Source organism: Chelon labrosus (genome assembly GCF_963514085.1).
Source record: "Chelon labrosus genome assembly, chromosome: 20".
Lineage (NCBI taxonomy): Eukaryota > Metazoa > Chordata > Actinopteri > Mugiliformes > Mugilidae > Chelon > Chelon labrosus.
The window spans coordinates 5,765,353-5,789,553 of record NC_140353.1 but is presented as its reverse complement, the minus strand read 5'-3'; the positions used below and the strand labels follow the sequence as shown (position 1 = coordinate 5,789,553).

Sequence of the window (24,201 nt, the reverse complement as noted above, 5' to 3'; positions counted from 1 at the left end):
ACAATAGAAAACCCCCTGTGTGTTTGTGTATTGAAAAGTTTTTCCTTTATTTTTAGATATGCAAATGAACATGACTCATAAGAGAGTCTTGATTGTTGTATAAACAGTCCAAATGTCGCTATAACCTTGCCATGAAGCTGCAGCGAGCACCGGGACAAAGACGCATGCATGGGATTCCTCAGTGTTCAGCCAAAGAATGGACCCTTTTGTCCCCCTAAATAAATTAGGAGGACCGACAGGAACTAGACCACACGTTTCCGACCACACCCCCTCCTCCTCTTCCTCCTCCCTGCAGCTTGATCAGCCTCCTCCCTGCCAATCTTCTTCTTCTTCTTGTGGTTTCAAACTTCACGCCACCATGTTTCATTTTCGACGTTACCATTGGCAACCAGGCAACATACACACATACACGGACACTTCCTCTGTAAGGTTCACCATGCTCTGCAGCTGCCTAAGCGGTAAGACGAAACGTGCGCCTCTTGGGTTTCATTCATAGCGTGAGGTTTACTCAGTTGTCAAGTTTAATTTATATATTTTTTATTTCGGGCCACCTTCATGCCAGCCTCATTGGGTTTCTCGTGGTGTTGCAGTAACTTCCTGCCGGGTTAAATAAACAGACGCCGGTGACACCACAGCAGCGACGCTCAGGTCTGCAGAAATTAGTTTGATAATAGTTTGATAAATGCTAAAATAACTCTAATTATTGCCCTTATTAGCCCTTAAAATGTGCTCGTGTGTAACCGTTTGATGCACACGTCGGTGCGTGTTAGTTAACACTTTTGTAACTCGGCAATTTTAACTTCCTTCTTGAATTTATTTCAAGAAGTGAAGACGGTACCTGCCCAGAAAAGAAAGACACTCTTCATTTTAGCCAAATTTTATGTAAATATTTACTACACACAGTTCTGTTGTTTAGCATGTAGGCTAATGTCTTCGTTTATCTATTAGCTCAGTTATCTCTGTGTAGCTGTTTCTATATCTGTATTCCTGTGACTTCCTGTTTTTTTTTTTTTTTTTTTAATCCCAACTGTGCTTCAACTATTGTGTTTTAGATAATATGCTATAAACACTTTTATACGTGTAGGAAAAACTATGAGGTGTCGTTTTAAAATAATAGTAATTTTCTGCAACCACCATTTTGACTTTCAGTAAGAAGAAAAAGCACAGGTGTTAATAATAATAATAATAATGTTCAGTCATTAATTTCACTAGTTACACCTGTGTTTCCCCCCCTGCTGTGACAAAGTGTTACACCGATCAGCCACAACATTAAAACCACTAAACCTGGGTCCAATATACGTATCCCCACGTAAACACTGCTGCAGAGCGAACACATTTCCATGCCAGTGGTGGCGAGGAGGTGTTTCTTGCATCCTGGTGTCAGATGCTCCCCAGAAGAGTGATTCATCAGACCAGGTGGTCCAGCTCTGATGCTCACGTATCTGTTATTATAAGAGCAGTGGATGAGGGTCAGCGTGGGCACCCTGTCTGGTCTGCAGTTGCGCAGGCCTGTACGAAATAAACTGCGAGAATCAGCATTAACTTTTTCTGTAGTCCGAGCCACAGTAGTTTGTCTGTCGGATCACACCACAAGGCCACTGATCGCCACACTTTATCTGTAATTATGACCAGTAGGTCATAATCTTATGGCAGAGCTTTTAAAATGACTAAGCTGTGAGCAAACCACTGTAGTAAAGTGACTGGTCGACAAAAGCGTGTGGCCTCAGTTGAACCTCTCTAAAAATACTGACTACTAACATGAATGCTGATTCTGCTCCAACAGTGACAGTCATTCATTTCCTTATTTTGACTTGACATGTTTTGTATGTGGAAAGCTCAATGAAATCAAACTTTATTTCGGGAGACTTCCCTTTTAACGAGTAGCAATTGCATGATAAAATACAAAGTAAAGGTTAAAACACACCGATGCAGATGGCTTTCTGCATGATCAAACACAACCCGAGTTAAATGCAACAAAATGAACAAAACCAAAGGCCATAGCATCATAAAAATATTTTTTAGGGGATGCAGGTGGTTGCTATCTTCCAGTGACTGTAGGACATGTACTGTAGCTACATTCCTTCATAGTATTAAAAACTTAAGGCTGCTCAGGTAGCCTTGATAAAAGCATTTAGCAATTTAAAGTTGACACGCTCTGAGTAAAACAGTGTGGTAAAGTAATAGGCTGACAGAAGGGTGTGGCCTTCATTGAAACTCTCACAACCTGCTTCTCTTTTGCAGGCAGTGAATGGAAGAAGTGCTTCTATTGGACAGGAAACCTGCTTGTCCTTGCATGAAACTTGAGATTCAATTGGACCTGGTCCTGCAGTGAAATTAGAAAGCCAGAGAGTGAGAAGGAGGGAGGGGAGCGCAGCAGAGGGGATGTCCCACTCGGGACAGTTGTGAAGGATCTTTTTGCTCTCAGCATCAGTGACCCACCTTGTCACACAACTGCGGCGGGACGACATGGCTTCTCCGAGGCACTTCGGTCGACCGTCCGTGGACATAGCTAATGTGATGCAGAAACTGCAGGGTAAGTCCCTCTTTCGCTCAGCTGGCTAACAGACAGAACATGCTCTCCTCCTGCGCTGCTGCAGCTGCACGGTAATATTGTGCTGATTCAACGCCTGGGCTGCGTGCCCATCTGAAGTTTGCCAGCATTTGCAAGACATGATGCTCACACACTCGTGCTTATATACACACTCACTCGCATAGGAGTATTTAGGGAAACACTCAAAGAAAACTTAAAATGATTTCACTTTAGGATTATATTTAAAGGACATCCATCACTGTGTACCTTTCTGTCTCATTTGTCTTGTCACTCTGTATCCAGCGTTGGTAGCAAAGACCCGAATAGTTATAAAACATTACAACGCAAAACATGTGTTTTTATACTAAGTTGCGGTCCTACATTGTGTTATCTATAAAAGCATAATAGAATCACACAGTTAGGTCATTTGTCACCAGGTTTATTTTTCTCCCAAGGCTACACATAATCTCATTTGGAATAATAAGAAAACTAATGTTCATTCTTGTAATACCTTGTGACCAAACCACAAAAAAAGACACACTGCATTGTTGGGGCGACCCAGTTTAGTAGGAAGTTAATTTAGAGAAACATGATTCAATTTTTTCAGCGAATGCTGTGAAACTCCTGATCTCGACACACATGATTCAGAGTCCTAATTTTAATCAGTTTGTCTTCTCATGTTTAACACTGATTCTCAATGGAGATTAGTCGGACGACTTTGAAGCAGAGGATGTGGTATTTTATATTTGTCGAATAGCATCTTGTTGCCAGGGGAAACAACGTAATGCTTATTGGATCCACTGAATCATTTTATCAGTCAGTTATTTTAAAGCAAAATGGGTAATCTTTATCTATTCTTAGAAATCTTTGTCTTTAATTTAAAGTTTTTTTTAGGCATCATCCTGAACATTTAATCCACCTCGAGTCTTGACACGAGACACCGAGTCACAACAATGAATGCACAGACAATGCACTGAAAACCTGACACCCTTTCTGTCCTTGGTAAGAGAATAGATCGATAGCAGGAGTCTCTTTTTGTTGGTGTGTGTCCCCCCCCCCTTTTTTCTGTTACAAGGGCATAAGCCACAACCATCAACACCCTGGCTAATTCTGGCCAATTCTGACATCTTCTGCTCAGTTTCGATTAGTATTTCTGGATCTACAGTTTACCAGGAAATGTCATACTTTATGGCGTGTTACCGTAGAGACTGTTATGAAACATTTGTCTGTGGTCGTGCCAGTGTTGCCCAGTTCTTGGTATAGAGAGAGACTTGCTTTCCTGTGTATTGCATTGCATAGCTACTTGCATTTGCTTAATATTTATTCTAAGGGTGAAATGCGTCATGACAGTTTTGAATATCCCGCCATATGGGTGTTTTGTCATTTTCACATTCTTATATTGGCTCGCACAGGCCTTAATATGAATTTTAGGTTAATTAAAACATATTCAGGACTCCCTACAAATAAACTCTCTGTTGTTTAGGATGTATTGCAAAGTGAAAAACTTAATCTTTTAATCAGGATGCATGAGCAGATGCACAAATGCCGCGATCTGCGTTGCAGAGTGCCAGCCTCTGTTGAGCTTGTACTCAGGAAGTGGGATTTGGTGTCAGGTCACATCTGGAAGGTGTTATTGTGCCAGTGGCTTTAGGTGCTCTGTTAGTGGCGAGCAGCAAGGTAGCCTGGGCTTTTTTTTTCTCTGGTAATCAAACGCAGCTTCCCGTCATTAAGGGCATCCTGCAGAGAGAGTTACTGCAGACTCACTTTGAGCTGAGCAACAGTCCATCTGGGTGGATGAATTATTGACAACAACAAAGTCCGTAGCGTTGTGAGTACGCACAGATAAGTAGTCTACGTGCTGTAATAAAGTAGACGTGTGAAGACGAGCCCTGAACTTATGAACAAATAATCTCCACTTGTTGCTGCTGTCATTTTGAAACAGCATTAGCCTGATTTCAGGATCATATAACGACATAGCTCGCAGCCTTAAATGCACTCATGGTGCAATCTACGTCTCAGCGTCGTCTGGTGGCATTTGCGTGACAGGCGTGTGCTTCTCTTTATGGTCGAGGTTATTGTGGGTTTCACTCTTGATGTGACTGTGTGTCAAACAGGATATGAAGAAAGACAGCTGGCAAAGGGTTTGTGGTGATGTCTTGCACTGTATTGGATTCCCTTCACGCTAGAGATGTGGAGAATCAGTCAGATCTCGTGCGTCTCATATGATAATTATGATATATGTCAGATTAACATATGCTGAATATTACTTAGGTTAGTAAGTGAGCCTTACTTTCTGCATCAGTTATTCATAGTTTAGTCAACATAATTTAAACAAATATTGAAAAAAGCTGGCAGACGGACGGACTAAAATTTTCTTGTAAAATAATTAAGAATTAACATCTTATTGTCCCTGCATGGAACTGGGGATTCAGTTGGACCTGGTCGTGCAGTGAAATTAGAAAGCAAGAGAATAAGAAGGAAGGAGGGAGGGAAGGGCAGCAGAGGGGATGCCCCACTTGGGACAGCTGTGAAGGATCTTTTTTCTCTCAGCATCTGACTGTGATCCACCTTGTCACACAACTGTGGCGGGATGACATGACTTTTCCGACGCACTTTGGGCGACAATTAAGTCAGTAGATGTTTGCTTGCACTCTAAAAGTCATATTTGTACCCACTAATACAGGATTGCAGCTTTCCTGTAAAAGGTCACAAGCTAAAAACTCAGAGAGCCAATGAGTCAGAGTACACCAGCTGTTTAGTTAGCACCATGCCAACAAATAGTGCAAAGAAATATTCTTCTGGTTGTCCTATTGTCCCAAAATCAAGAGATATTCCTTTTAAAGATAATATAAAACCGCATAAAAGCTTCATCGTCACTTTCAGCAAAGGTCTGAAATCTCTTTTCTGTTGATCAGTCGGTAGATTTTTGAGTGGAACGCCCACGTACATGGAGACGGTAACGCAAGATTGCAGCTTTGTTGTAAAAGGTCACATCTTAAAAACAGTGAGATGCACAGGAGTAGAGTGAACCATCTGTGTTCGCCAAAGGGGATGGAGTTGTTACAGCATGGTTGGAGTACAGACGAGTGAACAGAGAGAGAAGCAGAGACACTAAGCAGAGCTGCATCAGACTTTTTTATTTAGATATACACTTATATTTTATGCATATACACTGTACTAGTTTAAAAAGAACCATATGTTTTCTCAGTCGTCTTCTTTTAAGATTTTTTAGATTATGGCACTGTCATGTGGCCTTCATTCATTCATTCAGTAAATACTTATTCCTCAGTGTCAATCATCTCTGGATGGACTGGCAGAATCATTTCTGCTCCTGCTTGACTGCTGTTGTTGTTGTTGTCAAAGCTATACTTACTAAATGGAACAGTGGAGTTAGTGGGCTTTTACAGTGTTCCCAGGTGACCAACCCCAAGCCAATGAAGCTAAGCTCCTTCCATACAATACTGCCAAAGGTATCATTTGTCCTAAGATCACCTTAAGTACTCCATCACTCACGTGAACTGCTGATGCTTTAGTGGTTTGATGCACTGCGCCGCGTTTGTTGCTGGGGTTGTCCACTTTTAATTGCCACTTAGCTACTAGCTATACGTCAGGCTTAATTAAATCAGTGGACTGGATTGTAATGACTCAATCGCGGTGAGCTGTTTTACATTTCATGCATGTCAGAGTTAGTATATCCATTTAGTAATTCTAACAATCGACATTACATACTATCTTGAGTTCAGGACTCTGGACAGCTCCTTAATGAAAAGCTGGATATAGTAGCGAGCAGCTGGAATAGCAGGGAAAGTTCATGTTATGTGTTGTTTTTGTTCATTTTGATTTCAAAAGGACGGGGTATTGAACACCTTTACTCCTGTGTCTGTAGCCAAATTGGATCGTGAAAGTGTTATAGGACAGGGTATTGAACATCTATAATTTGTGGCTGTAGCAAAACCTTCCGAGAACTGGTATTAAATGCTGTTTTCAGATTTGTCGTCTTATTTTTGATTTTTCTAGTATGACAAAAAAGGTTCAGCCTGTTTGTAGTTTGAGTAGCAACGCACATCATATTTCTTAACAGGGCAGATCTTTCATAAACAGTGGTTCATATTTAGACAAAATTAATAAAATAAAAGTTTGGCATGTTAGCTTCTTCTACTAAAACAAAAAAACTGTTTTATATTTCCTGGTTTTAGAAACAAATAGGCCTTGCTTTTGTCTTGTGTCGCTGCTGGTAGTGAAACTCATATAAAGGCACTATTATTACGAAATTTCAAATGATTCCCTGCCCTAGTTTCCTCTGATGGAAACAAAAACACATCACTTCCTTTTCAGTTGAGGATTTTTCCTGGGTTGAACCTAAATGGAATTGGGAGTTAAGGGCAGGAAGAGAAAAACACTGTGATAAGGATGGAGGTTCATTTTAAAGCTTCTTATACTACGGGGAGTGGGTTTGTCATAAAATAATGCAATTTATAGAAGAGTATATAAATTAAAACTATACAAATAGATATGTCCTAAGGGGTGGGTGTCACGATTGTTAAATTCAAACATGAGAAAATGTTTTTTCTTGGTTATTCTTATCTTTTTTTTCCACATTTAGTTGCTTGTGAGTCTTAACTATGAAAGCCAATTGTTCTCAGTGGGTGCAGCTGTCAACTTCTTTCTAATGGTACTGTTAACCTTTAGTTGTTTTGATGTAAAAGGAAAAAAAAAAAAAAACATTTTCAGCCAAACAGCTTTTCTGGGCCAGTTCCATCACCAGTCTATAGAGCAGTAATAATAGAATGACAAGCTCGGGTCTATTTTTAGCATATCAGAAAGGCTTTTAGTAGGCTGGTGGTCTTGAAGGAATAAAGGGACTTTTCTGCAGGAGATGATAAGCTATCAAGAGCCGTGTTTACTCTCGATCGTGTGTTATACACAGAAGATCTGAGTAGTAGTTCAGTAGAAAAACAGACCGGTCAGAGCTGAGCTGGCTCTGGTGTATTGGATATGCTCTCTAGAGTTTTTTACATGATGCTCCTTTGTGTACAAAGGGGATCCCAGCGTGGGTGTGTCCGCTTTGTCGTCACAATAGCATTGACACAGAGAGAGCAGGTGGTAGATGTCATTCACCAGCTTCAGCATTAATTATTAAGATTTGTTGCACCATGGTGAGCTTTGTGCGGCAGTCTTTTAATTTTGTTCTGGTCCTTTTAATCAATAGTCCTGCTGGGAAATAAACAACATTATTTTTCTTTTTTAAATTAAATTTGTTCCCTTCTGTTGGACAGTGTAATGTTTTTAAGTGATTATGTCTCATAGGAGATAAGATAAATCTCATACGCAAACACAGGCCAATACACACACACACACAGAAACTAGACACACACACACACACACACACACACACACACATGCTTAAACCAAGCTTAAATTGGGATAATGCAGCCAGGGCTGTGACATCACTGCCTCCCACGAGCTGATTGGTGGAGCCATGCTCCTAGCTGAGCTCTCTCCAGCCTCTGATGGTACGATGATACAGCGAGGCAGTGCAGCGGGGGCTGTTCACATCCACACAGGCATGGCTCCTCTGGATGGAAAGAACACAGGAAGAAGGAAGGATGGGATTGTAAATCATCCGTTCTGTTAGAGTTTTCTGCTCTGCTGTCCGTGTGTGTGTGTGCGTGCGTGTGTTTGTGTGTGCGTGTCTGTGTGTGTGTCAGTGTGTGAGAGTGTCAGGGAGGAGGGGACATCACAGCCTCCAGCAGCTCTTTTCTGCTTTCACCGGGGAAACCAGGCAGCCAGATCTGTTTTGCTTCCTGCAGGAAAAAAGGGTGAAGGGACAGCCGTGTGTTTTTCGTGTCAGATTTTCCACTGTGGATTTGTATTTTTCACCCACACATGTATTCATGTACTGCGGAACCCATGAAATGCAGACACAGAGAGCCGGAGAGTGGGATGTAGAATGGCTCACTTTAAGGATGTTTCTGTCAGGAAGACTTCTTTAAATCTGGTGACTGGATTTTTTCAGTATCTACGTGGTAAGTGGTGCAGCAGCAGCAGCATCCTTCATCTCTCATCTGTGCTGACCTGTGCTGCTAATGTGGGACATAACATATGCTAATGGTTTGTAGGTGAATCCCTGCTTTGTGAACTAGTTATCACAGCTGTATGTGTGCTGCATTCGTGTTTCTGCGTGGAGCTGTATGTGCGTGCTATGCTCGAGTGGGCATCCCATGTGCATCAGTGATGAAGCACTTGCCTGTGGCTTAACGCGATGTCTTTGCTCCCTGTATAGCATTGCTTCCTTACACACGTGACCGCTGTCTATATCTCTATGGGTGGATGTTTAAAAATGGCCACTATGTGCAGTGTGGCAGCACTAGCCAGTCGGCATGCGTGACAGGGTGTTAGAAGTCGGCACTCAACGCAACAACAGCACCACTAGAGCAAAGAAGTGTTTTGTATTATATGATGCATAATGTATGAGGCATTGTGGATGTATATATTAATAGACCACAAAAGAGGCTGGGGGTGACCAAAACAATCACGCATGTTATTATGGGACAGACGTAGGGGGTTTGTGAGAAAATTTCCCTTCCACTCATTCTCTATTCTCCTCATTTGACCTCTTTTTTTTTTGAGAGCACTTTTCAGGAGCATCTATGATAATAGCAGTGGCAATCTTGTCTTAATTGCACACATCTAATGATCGCAGAAGCTGGTACATTTTAACATGAATTGTGCAGGACTCTAGTGCTACTTGACATCTTGGAGGCGGTGTAAAATTATGCAGTGTGAGGTGGGATACAGTTGTAATTTGACTGAGCCCTACAAAGGCTATAACCGACACACATTATAGTTATGGATGAATATTTGATGTGTTTTATAAGTCTGTGGTAGCTATAAACTCAACCGTGTCCATATCTAGAATCGATTAACAGCCACTTCCTTGCAAGAACAGCTCTGAACGTCATGTTTCATTGTGTGTCCTCTATGAATATCACAAGTTCCTCTTGTCCAAGTAGGGGCTTCACAGTCGACCATCAGAGCGTGCGGTGTTGCCATCATGCATCGACATAACACTGTGTGGTTTTAATTTTCAGATGAGCAAGAAGCGGTGCAGAAGAGAACCTTCACGAAATGGATCAATTCTCATTTAGCAAAGGTAAGTGAAGAATTTCCATCCACGCTATCCTCTGCTTACGTCTGCTAGGCCGTCATAAATCACTTGCCAAGAGTCGCAGAATTTTGCAAGCTCATCATGCTCCTTCTAAACAACAACAAATAAGTTGGAAACTGCGCAATATTGACCTTCTGTCATCCGACAAGCTCATGATGTTTTTATTCCTCATTATGTTTATGCAACTACTGACCCGTCACGCCTTTAAAACTGGCTCCAAGATGTTTTATTTTTTTTCCCCATGCAACAGTAATGGCTTTTAATAACGCTGCACAAGACAATTACATTTACTCAGTGAATAATGACATCGTTTACCTCGATTCTTAAGCACTCAAAATCAGATCACGTTTAATGGAAAAGGGTTGTTTGGTTATAATGACAGTTTGCTGGATCTAATGGTTCGGAGAAAGAACGTACTCCCTGCACAATATACTTGACATGAATCTTCTGGTCTGTTGTGTGACAAGAGTTACCGATAGGTCATTGCAGAGGTAAATGACATAATCAGATAGACAGTTCAGCTTTAAAGCATATCATTAGGGGGATTTGTTCTTGGATGATACCACTAGTGGAGTGTGTTCATGCGCGCATATGGTGGGTTTAATGGAATTATTCAGAAACCGGTGTAAGCAAGGGAGTATATGCGTTGGTGTTTGGTTATTGTGTGTATTTGTGGAAAGGATTGGCAGGGACAGTGATGCAGTGTGCAGATGGAGAGCAAGAGGGTGAGGACAGTTCCCTGCAGGCAGTCGTCTGCTGCTAAGGTTCATGCACGTAAATTCCAAGGCACTGAGTGCACAACAATAACACATGCTCTCATGCTGCATTGCATCACAACATGTCCCTAAAATAACACAAGCTAAATTAGATCACTCACCGCTTTAAACCTTAAAACCACAATTTATTTAACTAATCTACAGGGGGAAATTGTTAAAAAATTCAGAATAAAAGCAGCTGGTAATGTTTAGATAACTGTAATCACAGATGACACAGCAGCGTGTGCAGCGCAAACAACGCTACAGGTTTTAAGTCTGGGATCTGGTGAAAAGAGATTTGGTTTAGAGGGGTCTTTTGTTGAGCGTGATCTGCCCACAACGGTTTCAAAGCCTGGCTTCTGAAACTTTGGAGGAATCTGAGTTATGTGGTGGGCTGGTGATGGGACTCTCTGTTGGTCTATTCATCATTATTCATGCACTGCGCTCAAGCTCACTCACTGTGCATACCAATAAGACTAATGTAGCATAAGCCACATCACGAAAGCAATACCTCTGAGCTGTATTTACACTACAGATGTCACTGTCGCATTTAACACACCATAAATGTTCTACTAGAAATTCTTTGTGGATAACTGCTGAATATGAATATTTGACTGAAATTTTAAGTGGGTGAAAGTGTGTGTTATCTAAGTTTGGACATCCTCCACTTCCCCTCTAGCCTCTGTGGCCATTTCCTCTGTTACTGCATTACTAAGCACCTTTCCAGTAGTTTTATCAGTTTTCCATTGTTGGGAATTCTCATGTGTCTGAGTAAAGTATATGTTCAGACTGTGCATGATTTCCAAATGACAAAGGCTATTTTGTGCACGTCTTAGCACATTAGCAAACTAACGGGTTGCTTTTCTTGTTTTAATTTCTTGTCTGACACACAGAAATACAGAACAGCTTTGCAAACAAATAATACTTCATTTTTTTATTGACATTTCATAGTCTTAAAGTGTGCTGCACTTAATTGTATATGCTGCAGTGTTAATTTGAAAGGTGGAGAAGTAAACATTACTGATTCTCTGAAGTTCTTTTGTGATTAGATGGAAAAAAAGTGGGTGCATGAACCCAATAACAGGACAGACGTTTGCCTCTTCACACTGTTTTGCCCTAAATAGGCAGCCAACTGCATCCTGTCATGGAATATGTTGAGTTGTGAAAAGGCCTGTGTACTGTGCCAAGCGAAGAATTCCCACGGAGAGTCCTCCTTTTAATTAAAGCTTCACCATGCAGAATAAATAAACATCTGTTTCATTGGTTTACTCAGCTGAATGTGCAGCACAGTAGGTTGTAACGCTGTCATTCGTCTTTGAGATTGTGCAGTGGATCTGTGGATATGATATCAGGACTCAGTATCCAGTTAGGGTTAAATGAGTACCATCGCCTCAGGACTGGGCAACAAGCCACTGCTGAGGAAAAGGCACCATCTTTTCAGCTGCAGGGAGGCTCTGTGGTTGTTGTTAACAAGCCTGTTTCTCACAAACAGCATTTGGGTTTCTCCTCGTCTCTGCTAGTGTCCCAGAATACCAATATCCTTTCACTTTTTTGTGCAAATTCCTATTAGCTGTCATTGCTGATTTATTTCTAATTACATCTTGTTTTTGTTTCTGCGTGTTAAAGCTGTGTCCTCTCTCCTCCAGCATAAACCACCACTAGAGGTTAACGACCTTTTTGAGGACATCAAGGATGGGGTGAAGCTCTTGGCTCTGTTGGAGGTCCTGTCTGGCCAAAGACTTGTAAGTGCTGCTATTATTTTGCACAGGATTTAAACATGAATTGCATGTTATGTCAGCAATGTTTGGTGATTTACACTCTCTGAATTTCATGTGTTCATTTTTAAAACCAAGGCCTTCACAGCAAGCAGCAGTTGCTGGTTTAAAACATGAAACCTGCATAAAAGTTCATTTGATTTAAGATTTAAGATGTTTTTTTGTCATATACACACTAAAAACTGATTAGGGCAATATTTAGACTGAATAAGCATTTTGTTTTGGAGTTTCTGCTCAGGTTTCAGGCAATAATATATTATTAAAATAGAGTAAATTACTAATTAGTAAGTTTTCAGTAGCATATCATCATGTATACTTAAGAATTATTGTGTTTTCGTTAGCTCAGACAAACCCTTTGTATCTAAATAGGGAGTGGGTCCTCTACCATGGAGCTGTGTTTCTATAGTAGCCCAAAACAGACAAACCAAACACTGGCTTGAGGAGGGGGCCCTTTCACATTTTTTTTAATGTTGAAGATTCCTCTACAAACATGTATTCTCACTATTAGCGACTAATGTTACAGAACAGGTGCTCACTGACGTTGTTAAGTCGCCATCAATTTAAAAATCGACTGGTGAAATAAAAACATATTATTGGTTGAGACTTCACGGTGTCATCCAGCTCAGCTCTGATTTGTAACACATCCCAAACAGTTTCCCACGGTGACGAGGATCGGTTCGTAGAGTCATATCGCCGGCGTCCCATCGGTTATGTGAACACAGCTTTAGGAGGAGAAGTGTGAGGGAGGGGTATAAAGATGCAACCACACTACTAGATTCCACTAAATCCTAAACACGGGACGTTTAATCTCTGAGCGACAGAAGCAAACTGCTGTAAAAATTCTCCAATACTCTCGTCTGGTTAGGCAACAAACCACCATAACTGGTGGTTTGTTGTTTATTCTACACTTCGCTATATGCTGCTGGGTTTTTGCTGCTGTAAACTAGCGGGATTGTTTTGTTGCTGTGGTGACGTCTCTTGGGGATCAAAGAGAGGAATTGTCCGTCTCTGCTTTCTTGCCATTTCTATAATACGTGCATTTTACAAAACCAAAGCAAAAAGTTTGGATGAAAGTGTTGGATCACTGCACAGGAGACACAATTTAGATTTGAGACTCCCCACTGTGAGAAGCTGTTAGTGCTCCAGTCTGTCTCACTCGCACATTAACAGACACACACACACATACACACACACTGACCCAGATTCTGTTTGGTATAGTAATTAGACCTGTCTTGATACAAACTGCCATGTCATCTGTAAAGCTGTTAGTTGGCGAATGAGTCAGTCGCACTTCATAGGGAGCACTGCCCAACGCTTTCAGGATTATATCAAACAGATTTTTAACATAGACAGAACTCTGTGGTAAATTAGTCTTACAGTGCAATTAGCTGCAAATATCGTGATCTCGAGAAGACAAAATTGCTGCCGGCAGTTAGATTCTCATCATGTTGTAATCAGAAAAAGTATATCCTCAGGTTTAATATGATACAACTTCCTCGGTTTGCTAAATCTCAATTTTCCATCGTCCCTGTCTAAAGCCCTGTGAACAAGGCCGCCAGCTGAAGAGGATCCACTGGGTTTCCAACATCGGCACTGCGCTCAAATTCCTTGAAGGCAGGAAGGTAAGCACGCAGTCACAGCAACAATTTAACCTTATAAATGTAAACTAGATATCCTACTGGGTGAAACAGTGCCGAGTCTTAAAGAGTTCAAATGCATGATTTAATTCTCTTGAGAAAACGCTATCGATTGGATGTTTCTTAGCGTGCATAAGGTGTCCATGTCTGTACAACATGCACTACGTTCAGAGAAGCAGGAAACAGGACTTCTTGATTATATAACCCACCTCTAAATCCCTTTGCTCTACGGAGCTTGTGTCCCACTTTCATCTGGGTTCCCCTGAGGACTTAGACTTACATTGTTGTGATCTCTCTCCCGTCGTGTGTGCCTTCAGTCTGTGTACCGAGGATCTCCGGTCAGTCGCCATTAAACGCCCTGTGTGATCAAACTCTGTATGCATTCCTTTCCTTTAATGCACGATGTACACAACATGGCGCTTGGATACAGCTGTTCTGTTTCTATGAATGTAGTCGTTGCGCTTTTCCACTGATATGCATTTTGATGCATTTTGATGCATTTTGACTAGAACACCTATTACTGGTGTGTCTGACTCACTACACTTCAGAGCTGGTCAAAAGTAGAAATGCTCTCCAGTGCAAGGTTTGCAGTGCTGTGGTGCATCTGCTTTTCTTTCTAATTAGTTTCTTTTGTTTTATCTGATTGACTGTTTGTTGTGGCTGTTTCTGCCTTCTGCAATGACAACACTTCACTGCATCAAAGGCTTGACTTTGATGAGTTTGAGCAAACTAGAGCTTGACATTTATTTCGGACCGTATGATTGTCAAAGGCTTTTTTTTTCTAGGTGTAAACTCTCACTTCCAAACTGTCTGAATGCAACTTGCAAAAATGATTCTCTGCTTGGCTTTAATTTCAGATCAAACTTGTTAATATTCATGCCACCGACATCGCAGATGGACGACCGTCAATTGTCCTTGGGTTGATGTGGACCATTATCCTCTACTTCCAGGTAATACGTCATATGATGTCTCTAAATCCTGAGAGTTTAATAATGGTGCAGAACATATGGCATGTACCTCAACGGACTTACACTGATCAGGCATAACATTATGACCACCTTCCTAATATTGTGTAGGTTTCTCTTGTGCCTCCAAAACAGTTGTGACTCATCAGAGACTGGACATGGGCCTTCTGAGGGTGTCCTGTGGTGTCTGGCAACAGAATATTGTTAGTGGGGGGCCTTTGAGGGGAGGGGCCTCTGTGGATCATCCTACAGATACTTGATCAGTCTGGGATCTAGTGAATTTGGAGGCCAGATCAACACCTTGTGCTGTTCTTCATGTTTTTTTTTAGTTGTTCCTAAAGCGTTTTTGTGTGTGTGTCTGTGTCAGGCTGCATCCTGCTGGGGATGACTGCTACCATCAAGGATTGCTATGGGGTAGGGGTGTCTGGTCTGGTCTAGGCGGGTGGTACATGTTTAAGTAACATCCACATGAATGCCAGGTCCAAACGTTTCCCAGCAGAATATTGTATTGTCACAAGATGATCATGATGTCAAGATGTTATTTATTCCTCCTGTCAGTGGTCATAATGTTGTGGCTGATCGGTTTTTGGCAAATAAGTCAATAGACGTATAGGCTACAGCAGCATCTAAATGATGTGTATTGATTGTGTGAAAAAAATCCATAATTTTCATTTATATTTCCTTTTCTTGTTTCTCAATTAGATTGAGGAGTTAACCAGCAACCTGCAAGCCCTCCAGGCCCTGTCCAACAGCAACTCTTCCGTGGAGAGTATTAACACCTCTGAAACAGGAAGCCCTCCCATGAAGAGGAAAGTGGTCACCAAATTTCAGGGCAATGCCAAGAAGGCCCTGCTCAGATGGGTGCAGAGCACAGCAGCCAAGTGCGTCACTTTCAGATTGCCATCATACTATTTTAGTATTGTTTTGTGTAGTTTTACGTGACGTATCCTGTAAGAATAGAAATAAATTCTTACATATATTGTTTTCAGGCATCATGGAATTGAGGTGAAGGACTTTGGTCCCAGCTGGCGCGATGGTGTTGCATTTCAGTCGGTCGTGCACGCCATCAGGCCAGACCTGGTGGACATGCAGGTGGTACGGCGGAGAAGCAACAAGGAGAATTTGGAGGATGCCTTTACACTCGCGGAGAATGAGTTGGGCATTCCCCGTCTGCTTGATCCAGAAGGTGCCCTTGACCTTATCCACAAAAAGTCCAGTGTTATCTACCATTGTGGCAAAATAGCATTCATTTATTTCAAACTGATGAGCATTTGGATGTTAACTAATGTTTGTAGACGTAAAAGCAGCAAATATACTGCATTTTACAGCAATAGATTAATGATAATTGTTATACTACGTCAGTTCCTCCTACATGAGTATTTTATGTGTGTCCTGAAAATACCGCTGTCAGAATCAGGTTTATTCGTACCTTTCAGTTTTAGCCCGTGGAGGCGAAGCAGTCTGCAGTGGCTCTGCAGTCCTGTCTTCTCTAGCAGAGTCGTGATGCTTTATTGCACAAAGAGCTGCACCGAGACGTCTCTGCTTTAACAGGAGCTTGACCCTGATTTCCAGAAACATCAGTTCAAGGATGGAGATGAAAGTAGACATGTATAATTAGCTGCCAGGCCTCGGTAGATTTACCCCTTAGAGGACTCAAAATGTTTTTATGTCATATTTACCCAAAACCAAACTAAATGGCTCATTTAATGGTCATTTAGTCCTCTTGTTTCCCCAGACATGAGGGAATGTTTTTAGTTTGCATCTGTCGTTCAGTTTAGATCATTTGTAAAGTTTCGTCTGCGTTGTTTGTGTCGCTCTGTGTAGATGTGGACGTAGACAAGCCGGATGAGAAATCCATCATGACGTATGTGGCTCAGTTTCTCAAGCACTACCCAAACCCCCACCACTCAGAGACTGATGGACAGCAGGATGAGGTACCTTCTTTAAATATTTCCTACCATATGTGCAGTACAGTGATACATGGTGCCATTACATGGTGTCATTGTGTAACTCATGATTATAATTAATATTTATGTATTGTTTCCATCCATATTACCCAGAAACTCTTTGTATATCGTCAAATATAGAGACATGAAGAGATCATGCCAACAGTATACACTTATTTCAAATTACTTCACCTGCTGCAGAGCTTAATGTTTCCAAGCTTGTATCTCATAAACATGTGAATCAAAGCAATCAGAGCATGAGTTGCATGAACACAGCAGTGATATAATCATCAACACTTTGTTTTCTATCATCGCACACTCATTTAATTTGTCCATGTACCTATGTTTTTTTTGTTTTTTTTGTGCACATTAAGCTGCTTCTTGGCTCAATTCCAACTTTTGCACTGTCAGTGCCAGTACTCCAGGTGAGAGTTCAGGTCAAAGAGCTGCATGCTTTCTGTTTGGAGTGCATACCCACCTCACCCTCATCCCATTACTCCCCATCTACTTTGCTTCTTTCTTTTAATTGCCTTTATTCTCTCTGTGTGTGCCTTGCTGCTTTCTATCTCGGATAGTTTGGTCCCCAAGATATAGAGCAAATGCTTGAGGTATGTCCGACAAACTAAACAGACTAAATTGATGGTTTGAAGAAGAAGAAGAAGAAGATAATTGCAGTGTCTATACCCTCTTCATCTCCTCTCAACATAACTTCTAAAACTCCTTCTAATCTTTTACTGTGTGTTTCTGGAATGTCGTTTTGGTGCGGGGCTCCCTTTGGCATGCTAATTAGAAAAATTGATTAGGTTTGTTCCCAGTCTAAGCTGTTGTCTCCTGGATGTGACAGAGAGAGGAGCGGAAGATGCTGAGGGAGCTGAAGGTGTTTTTAGATCAGTTGGAGAGAGATGTCCTGCGGGCCCAAGGAGCAGAGGGAAACCTCACGGACAAATATCAGGTGGGTTAGGCGTGAAAACATAAAAGCGCCTCGCTACGTTCTGCTTTGACACGGAGAGTTATTATCTTATCTTCTTCTTCTGTTTTGCAGGCTTTCAAGAACTTCCGTGTACAGTATGAAATGAAGAAAAAGCAGACAGACCCACTGCTACAGCCAGTCCACAAGGATGGGAAGCTGTCTGTGGATCAAGCTCTGGTCAAACAAGCCTGGGACCGTGTGTCTGCCAGGGTAATTGTACTATTCTTTACGACATGAATAATTAATCACCAAGCCACAGAGAGAGAGAGAGGAGAATTAATTATGATAATTAATCATTCCTAAATTAAACAAAACCTGATGATTAATAATAGATTATTGTTTCTTTTTTTTAAATTGCCATTTTGATAAAACAAGTTGCATCATTGCTCTGGAAGCTGAGAGAAAACACGAGTCAGGGTTCGTCTGTGTACTCGTTGCCAGTGGAAGTTCAGTCGGGTTCAAGCGCTTGAATCAGTTTGTTCAAAGAGGAGGAGATGAGAACAGAGGCGGTTTTGTTCTTCAGGCGGTCCACTCCTCTGGACATTCACAGCTTGTCTAGACTGGCATAAAACTCTTTTGTGTCCCGATTGCTTGTGAACATGTGGAAAGGTTTTGATCATCATAGCCTCCTCTATGGTGGGATGCTTGCTTCTCTAGAGTGGGTTGTTTTAATGGGTGTCAATTGCAGCTGCTGGACTGGCACATCCATCTGGACAAGTCCCTGCCTGGGCCTCTGGGAGTGATTGGAGCCTGGCTTCACAGAGCAGAGATGGCTCTGAGAGAGGACATTCCCATCCAACATGCTCATGAAGAGACGGCCAATGTTCTACACAGAAAACTGGAGCAGCACAAGGTAACATGGCATGCCTTCCAATGTATTTGGATAACTGTGGTGTTATTATCATTATGAAACAAAGCCAGAGTGGGCATACTTTTTTTTTTTTTTGTGGTGAACTTTGCAGGAGGTATTAAAAAACTTGGAGTCACACAGGCAGCCCTTCCAGCAGATCCACAGAGACAGATCAGTGAACGGTGTACCTGTCCCACCTGAACAGCTCCAAGATATGGCAGAACGGTAAGACCTATATCAGTATAATTTACAATTTTTTTGTCCCGTTAAGGCCTTTTAAGAGTGATAACCAATCGTTTGTTTAACTTGCAGGTTCAACTTTGTATCTACGTCGTCTCACGCTCACTTAATCAAACTGGAATTCTGGGAAATGAAGTATCGACTCATGGCATTTCTTCTGTTGGCCGAGTCAAAGCTCAAGTCCTGGATCATTAAATATGGCCGACGGGATTCAGTTGAACTCCTCCTGCAAAGCTACCTTGTAAGTTTAAATCTCCGTCCATCGTAGCTGCAGTATTTGTCTGACTGTCTGCGTCTGTCAGGCTGTTTACACGCTTGCCTTTTTGCATTCCAGACTTTCACTGAAGGCCACAGATTTTTTGAGCAGTACGAGATAATCTTCACGGCTCTGAAGCAATCTGCAGAGGTTTATGTTAAGTCTGACAGTTCAAGTAAGTCTCTTTCTGTTTCTGTTTTGTTCCCAACTTGTCTGTTATTTGTTCATATTATACATATATTGTGTGGAAGTGTTTTGTTCGGGCTCCAAGTAAACAGTGTTACTACTGATTTCATGTTACAGGGTCTAAGACCTGTAACCAAGGTAAGTCCAAAAACAGTCCGACAATCTTTAAAACCTTAATTGCCTGTCTCCTGAGTTCCTTCTTTCTGTTAATATGGGGCTGCACTTTTCTTTTCTAACATTGTTTAAACTCCCAAAAATGAAAAATCATATTGCATTCTGCATGAAAGCATAACAATAGCTGGAATGCTAATTTAGCATGATTTTTCTGACCTAATGCACCGTAGCACCAGCCAAAACAATCAGCTTTCACAATATAATACAGCACTGATGTTCTTCTGTTAGTTAGCTCATATTTATTTGAACTAAACTGACTAGCTCCATGTTTTATTTTTTTCAGTTGATGAAGCAGAGGGGGTGAGTAAGTTCCTCAGTGAGAGCACGGCTCAGTGGAAGAATCTGGCTCTGGAGGTCCGCAGTGTTCGCAGCATGCTGGAGGAGGTGATCTCTAACTGGGAGAAGTATAGTAGCACAGTGGCAGCTCTGCAGGCCTGGCTGGAGGACGCTGAGCAGATGCTCAACCACTCAGATAATGCCAAACGTGTAAGTACATCCAGAGATGCAATTACGAGCATGCACTGCACGCCTTTTTTTGTTGTTGCTGATAAATGTTTCTTCCATGTACTGAAAGTGCACAGTTAATCACTAATTGTGGCTTTTGTTTGCTTGTTTTAGGACTTTTTCAGAAACCTCTCTCACTGGATCCAGCAGCACATGGACATGAATGATGCTGGGAACTTCCTCATTGAGACATGTGATGAAACAGTCTCGCGAGATCTGAAGCAGCAGCTTCTCCTGCTGAACGGGAGATGGAGGGAGCTGTTTGTCAAAGTCAAACATGTAAATGCACTTTCGAACAAAAGATATAACACCAAAACATGTTTAGGATTTAGAGGGATCTGTTGACAAAAATCATCATTCCAGTAGCGTATAATCAGCTGACAATAAGAAGCATGTTCCTGTTATCTTTGCCTCTACTGTAGAGGGAAGATGTCATGCTGTGGCCCTGAATGAACAAACCAGACACTGGCTCTACAAAGAGTCTTCCACATGTTTTATAGCGGCCATTGTACTTTCTCTTACATGGTTAACAGGGGATGATGATGGGTATTCATTTGGTTGCAGTCTGCCATGTCACTGTTAGATCCCACTGAATCCTGCACACTGAACCTTTATTGATACCTCTCATCCAGGTACAGTTTTTAAAAAATATTCTGTCCTCCTCCTTTTCATCCACAGTATGCAAGAGCAGATGAGGTGGATAAGTTGAGGCAAGACTACCATGATGGTATTAACACCTTGAAAATGTTCATGGATGCAACTAATGAGAAGATGAATGCACCCGTCCAAGTATCTTTCCTGAATGTCAGAGCCTTTGCTCAAGACGTTGAGGTAAGCAGCCCCTGGTGTCATCTTCTCCCCCCCGAGTAGACAAAACTTTACTCTCTCTCCTGTATAAGATCACATGGTTATTTTTCGACATCCTGTAGGAAATCAAGCACAAAGTGCCAGCCATGGAAGCAGCCTGTAAGGCAGCAAGCCGCACAGCTCAGCTGTTGACCAAAGACACTCCACAGGAGGAAGTTTCACAGATGATGGCTGTGATGGCTTCGATCAAAGAGCAGCTGAGTAAGGTGTGTCCTTGTTGGTATACTTCAGATATATTATAAGGGTTCATTTAATATAATAAAATAAAGGTCTACCACTTGTTATGCATGTCAGTCACACAGTTTAAATAACATATGAAAGCTTAATTTTACTGTAATGAAATATATATGTTTTAATATTCTAGCAATGTTTTGCAGCTCACACAACTTATTAAAACTAAACCTATTCTCAAAAAATTGTGGTTTGTCACTGATTAAACATCTACTTGTGGTTCACTTTCATCACCTGGCTGTCCTCCAATCAGGTAAGGGAGAGATGTTTGCCTCTACTAAGGGAGTCTCAGTCCCTTTTACCTCCACTGGAGGAAATGGAGAAGAACATCACAGGCTTCTACCAAGCTCTGGAGAAGGCTAGTCACATCACCAGCACCACAGACTCTGAGGGACCAGTAGACTTCAAACAGAAATGCCAGGTGACTAATATGAGTTGCGGTATAATTAAACTTAATTACTTTTTTGCTTTACTTTTTTTTTCAGCTGTGTTTTTAGCTGAATGCCACATGAAATGAATGAATTCCTGACACCTTGACTGTTATTTAATACTGCAGGAGCTGGCGACCTTCACACATAGCTGTAAGAAATGTCTGACCGTAATAGAAAGAAACCATCAGACCATCCAAAAAATAATGAACACCAGTAAAACCCTCCAGCACATGGACATGAGTCTGCTACAGAAACGAGTAGCGGACCTGCAGACCTCCTCACAGGTAAACCACATGAACCTATTACGATTTTACACGTCGACCTTTAGAGGTGTTCTATCATTTTAAAAGTCGCCTGTTTCTGTGCGTAGAACATGTTCAAGGAATCCACAGAGTGGCGAAAGCATGTGGAGGCAAACAGCAGCCTTATGAAGAGGTTTGATGAGTCACGGGTAGAGCTGGAGAAGGTTCTTAAAATGGCACAGACCTGTCTGACAGAAAGAGGCAACCCAGAGGAGCTGCTCAAGAAACACACAGTAAGGGTCTTGAGCAAGATTCAGGTTTCATTTCTTACAATCTTGTTTTTACAAGTCTGCTGATGAGCCGTCCCAAAATATAAGAAAAAGAAAAAAGAAGATATGTATATATATATATATATATATATATATATATATATGTGTATATATGTGTATATATATATGTATATATATGTATATATGTGTATATATATATGTATATATGTGTATATATATGTATATATATGTATATATGTGTATATATATATGTATATATATGTATATATGTGTATATATATATGTATATATATATATATATGTGTATATATATATATATATATATATATATATATATACATATATATATACTTGAATCTGAGAATAAAAGCTGTAGGATTCATGTTGAAGGAACATCACCTGTCCTGCATAAAGTTTCAGACGTGACGAGATATATTTTCTTGCAGGAGTTCTTTGGACAGCTCGACCAGCGTGTCTTGAATACATTCCTCAAGGCTTGTGATGAGCTAACAGATATTCTGCCGGAGCAGGAGCAGCAGTCTCTGCAGGAAACAGTCAGGAAGCTGCATAAACACTGGAAGGTAACTTAATGCAAAAAATATTTTATAGTACTTTCTACAGCTGTCCCAAAAATTTGCTTGATACAAACTCTGCTGCTCTGAATCCACTCCCTTTCTTTAATACTAGGATACACAGACGGAAGCACCCTTTCACCTCCTGCACCTGAAGGTGGAAGTGGAGAGGAGCAAGCTGATGTTGTCGCTGCAGGAGTGCCAGGCAGAGATCACCAGGGAGAACCGGCACCTGGCGAGCATGGGGAGCGAGAGGCTCATCAAGGAGCATAGGGTGAGCCCAGTGTGGCTGGTTGACCGGCTGGCTGAGTTACATGTATTGAATAACTTAGTGTGAAATAATTCAGGGCCTAATCACTGCTTTGAGCGGTAGCAGTGTGACGAGATGTAGTTTATCTTGAGAATAATTGAGCAGCGGTTTGTTTTCTTGGATTGACGTACATTTTCAATTGTGTATAAATGGCGTTCAGGCCTTCTTTAGGGAAAAGGGACCCCAGTCTTTATGTGAAAAAAGGCTGCAGCTGATGGAGGAGCTTTGTCAAAAACTCCCTGAGAATGACCCAGCTCACCAGATCTTAGACTCGGCAAGAAGGGACTTTGCTGACGTCCGGGAGGAAATTGAGAACACCCATCAAAAACTAATGCACCACCAGGACAAATGGAAGGACTACGGCACAAGGTACAATTCTTATTCTGGTGACGTCCTCTTTTGTTGCATTTACTTTTTCCACAATAAGAAAGTGTGTATTGTTCCACGTTAGTCACACATTCCTTAAATACCAGAAGCAATTACGTTAAAAATCATTTTGTTCACTCGAGGCAGAGGGAGTGTTTTCAGTTTTTAGTGCAAATCTTTCTGGTAGATCACAGGAAATTTATCAACTCTAAAAACATATTTTGAACTTTTTATTTGAATATGTTAAAGTGCTGGTTATATCTGATATCCTTTTTTGTTTGGTTTGAATTTTTTTCCCTTTTCTTGTGTGAAACAGGTACGCCGAACTCTCCTGTTGGCTTATATCTAAAGAAAGCCAACTGAGGCTACTGAGAACCAGAGCCAATGACCCTAGGAAATATGGCCAGGTGAAGTCTACCATCATGGTGAGTAAGCCGCTTACATATCCTCCACACTTGAACCGTCCTCTGACATCCCCCTCCTCACCTCCTCTGCGTTGTGTCACTTGTGATGTTACGCCGACTCGTCAATGTCTCTCCTGAGGAGATGAGACTGTAAAAACACTTTGCGTCCAATGACTCCTTTGTCGACGTGAGGTGAATCACACACTCTGCTGTTGTTGTGTGCAGGAGCTGAGGAACGATGCAGAGCTGCAGGAGGGGAATCTGGGCTGGCTGAAAGCTCGTATGGCCGTACTGATTGAAATCTGCGCTGACAGTGATGCCCAGAGGCAAGGGAGTGCACTGAGCAAGCTCTCGAGTGATTTCAAGGGTCTTCTTGCTTCCCTCTCAGAGGTAGGTGAACTCCTCACATGTTTTAGTAAAGCTCCAGACACAACTGAGACACCACATCCCCTCTGGTTATTTGTTGTATCAGGGCAAACTCGGTAAACAGGGCAATGCAGATACGAATATAATAATCATTTATTTATTTTTC

General features: G+C 41.5%; 1 protein-coding gene across 2 annotated transcripts in view; it reads left to right on the top strand.

The window, feature by feature from the left end:
* The first annotated feature begins 2,302 nt into the window (after positions 1-2,302).
* The window catches only part of syne1b (spectrin repeat containing, nuclear envelope 1b), a 69,678-nt gene continuing 47,779 nt past the window's right edge, over positions 2,303-24,201 (top strand). Inside the window, exons 1-28 of one of the 2 annotated variants that reach the window (XM_084568820.1) lie at positions 8,311-8,556; positions 9,622-9,683; positions 12,100-12,195; positions 13,767-13,850; positions 14,183-14,203; positions 14,723-14,815; positions 15,533-15,711; positions 15,820-16,016; positions 16,655-16,764; positions 17,621-17,728; positions 17,819-17,956; positions 18,435-18,599; positions 18,709-18,821; positions 18,909-19,077; positions 19,171-19,267; positions 19,396-19,416; positions 19,736-19,938; positions 20,071-20,235; positions 20,635-20,787; positions 20,886-21,029; positions 21,308-21,475; positions 21,611-21,769; positions 21,856-22,020; positions 22,464-22,598; positions 22,705-22,863; positions 23,060-23,268; positions 23,582-23,690; positions 23,895-24,059. In XM_084568820.1, the coding sequence (XP_084424946.1) occupies positions 8,481-8,556; positions 9,622-9,683; positions 12,100-12,195; positions 13,767-13,850; positions 14,183-14,203; positions 14,723-14,815; positions 15,533-15,711; positions 15,820-16,016; positions 16,655-16,764; positions 17,621-17,728; positions 17,819-17,956; positions 18,435-18,599; positions 18,709-18,821; positions 18,909-19,077; positions 19,171-19,267; positions 19,396-19,416; positions 19,736-19,938; positions 20,071-20,235; positions 20,635-20,787; positions 20,886-21,029; positions 21,308-21,475; positions 21,611-21,769; positions 21,856-22,020; positions 22,464-22,598; positions 22,705-22,863; positions 23,060-23,268; positions 23,582-23,690; positions 23,895-24,059 (3,663 nt within the window). In that variant the 5' untranslated portion in view covers positions 8,311-8,480. Of the gene's footprint in view, positions 2,534-8,310; positions 8,557-9,621; positions 9,684-12,099; positions 12,196-13,766; positions 13,851-14,182; positions 14,204-14,722; positions 14,816-15,532; positions 15,712-15,819; positions 16,017-16,654; positions 16,765-17,620; positions 17,729-17,818; positions 17,957-18,434; positions 18,600-18,708; positions 18,822-18,908; positions 19,078-19,170; positions 19,268-19,395; positions 19,417-19,735; positions 19,939-20,070; positions 20,236-20,634; positions 20,788-20,885; positions 21,030-21,307; positions 21,476-21,610; positions 21,770-21,855; positions 22,021-22,463; positions 22,599-22,704; positions 22,864-23,059; positions 23,269-23,581; positions 23,691-23,894; positions 24,060-24,201 lie in introns of those variants that run through there. The other variant, XM_084568821.1, reaches the window with a different exon arrangement.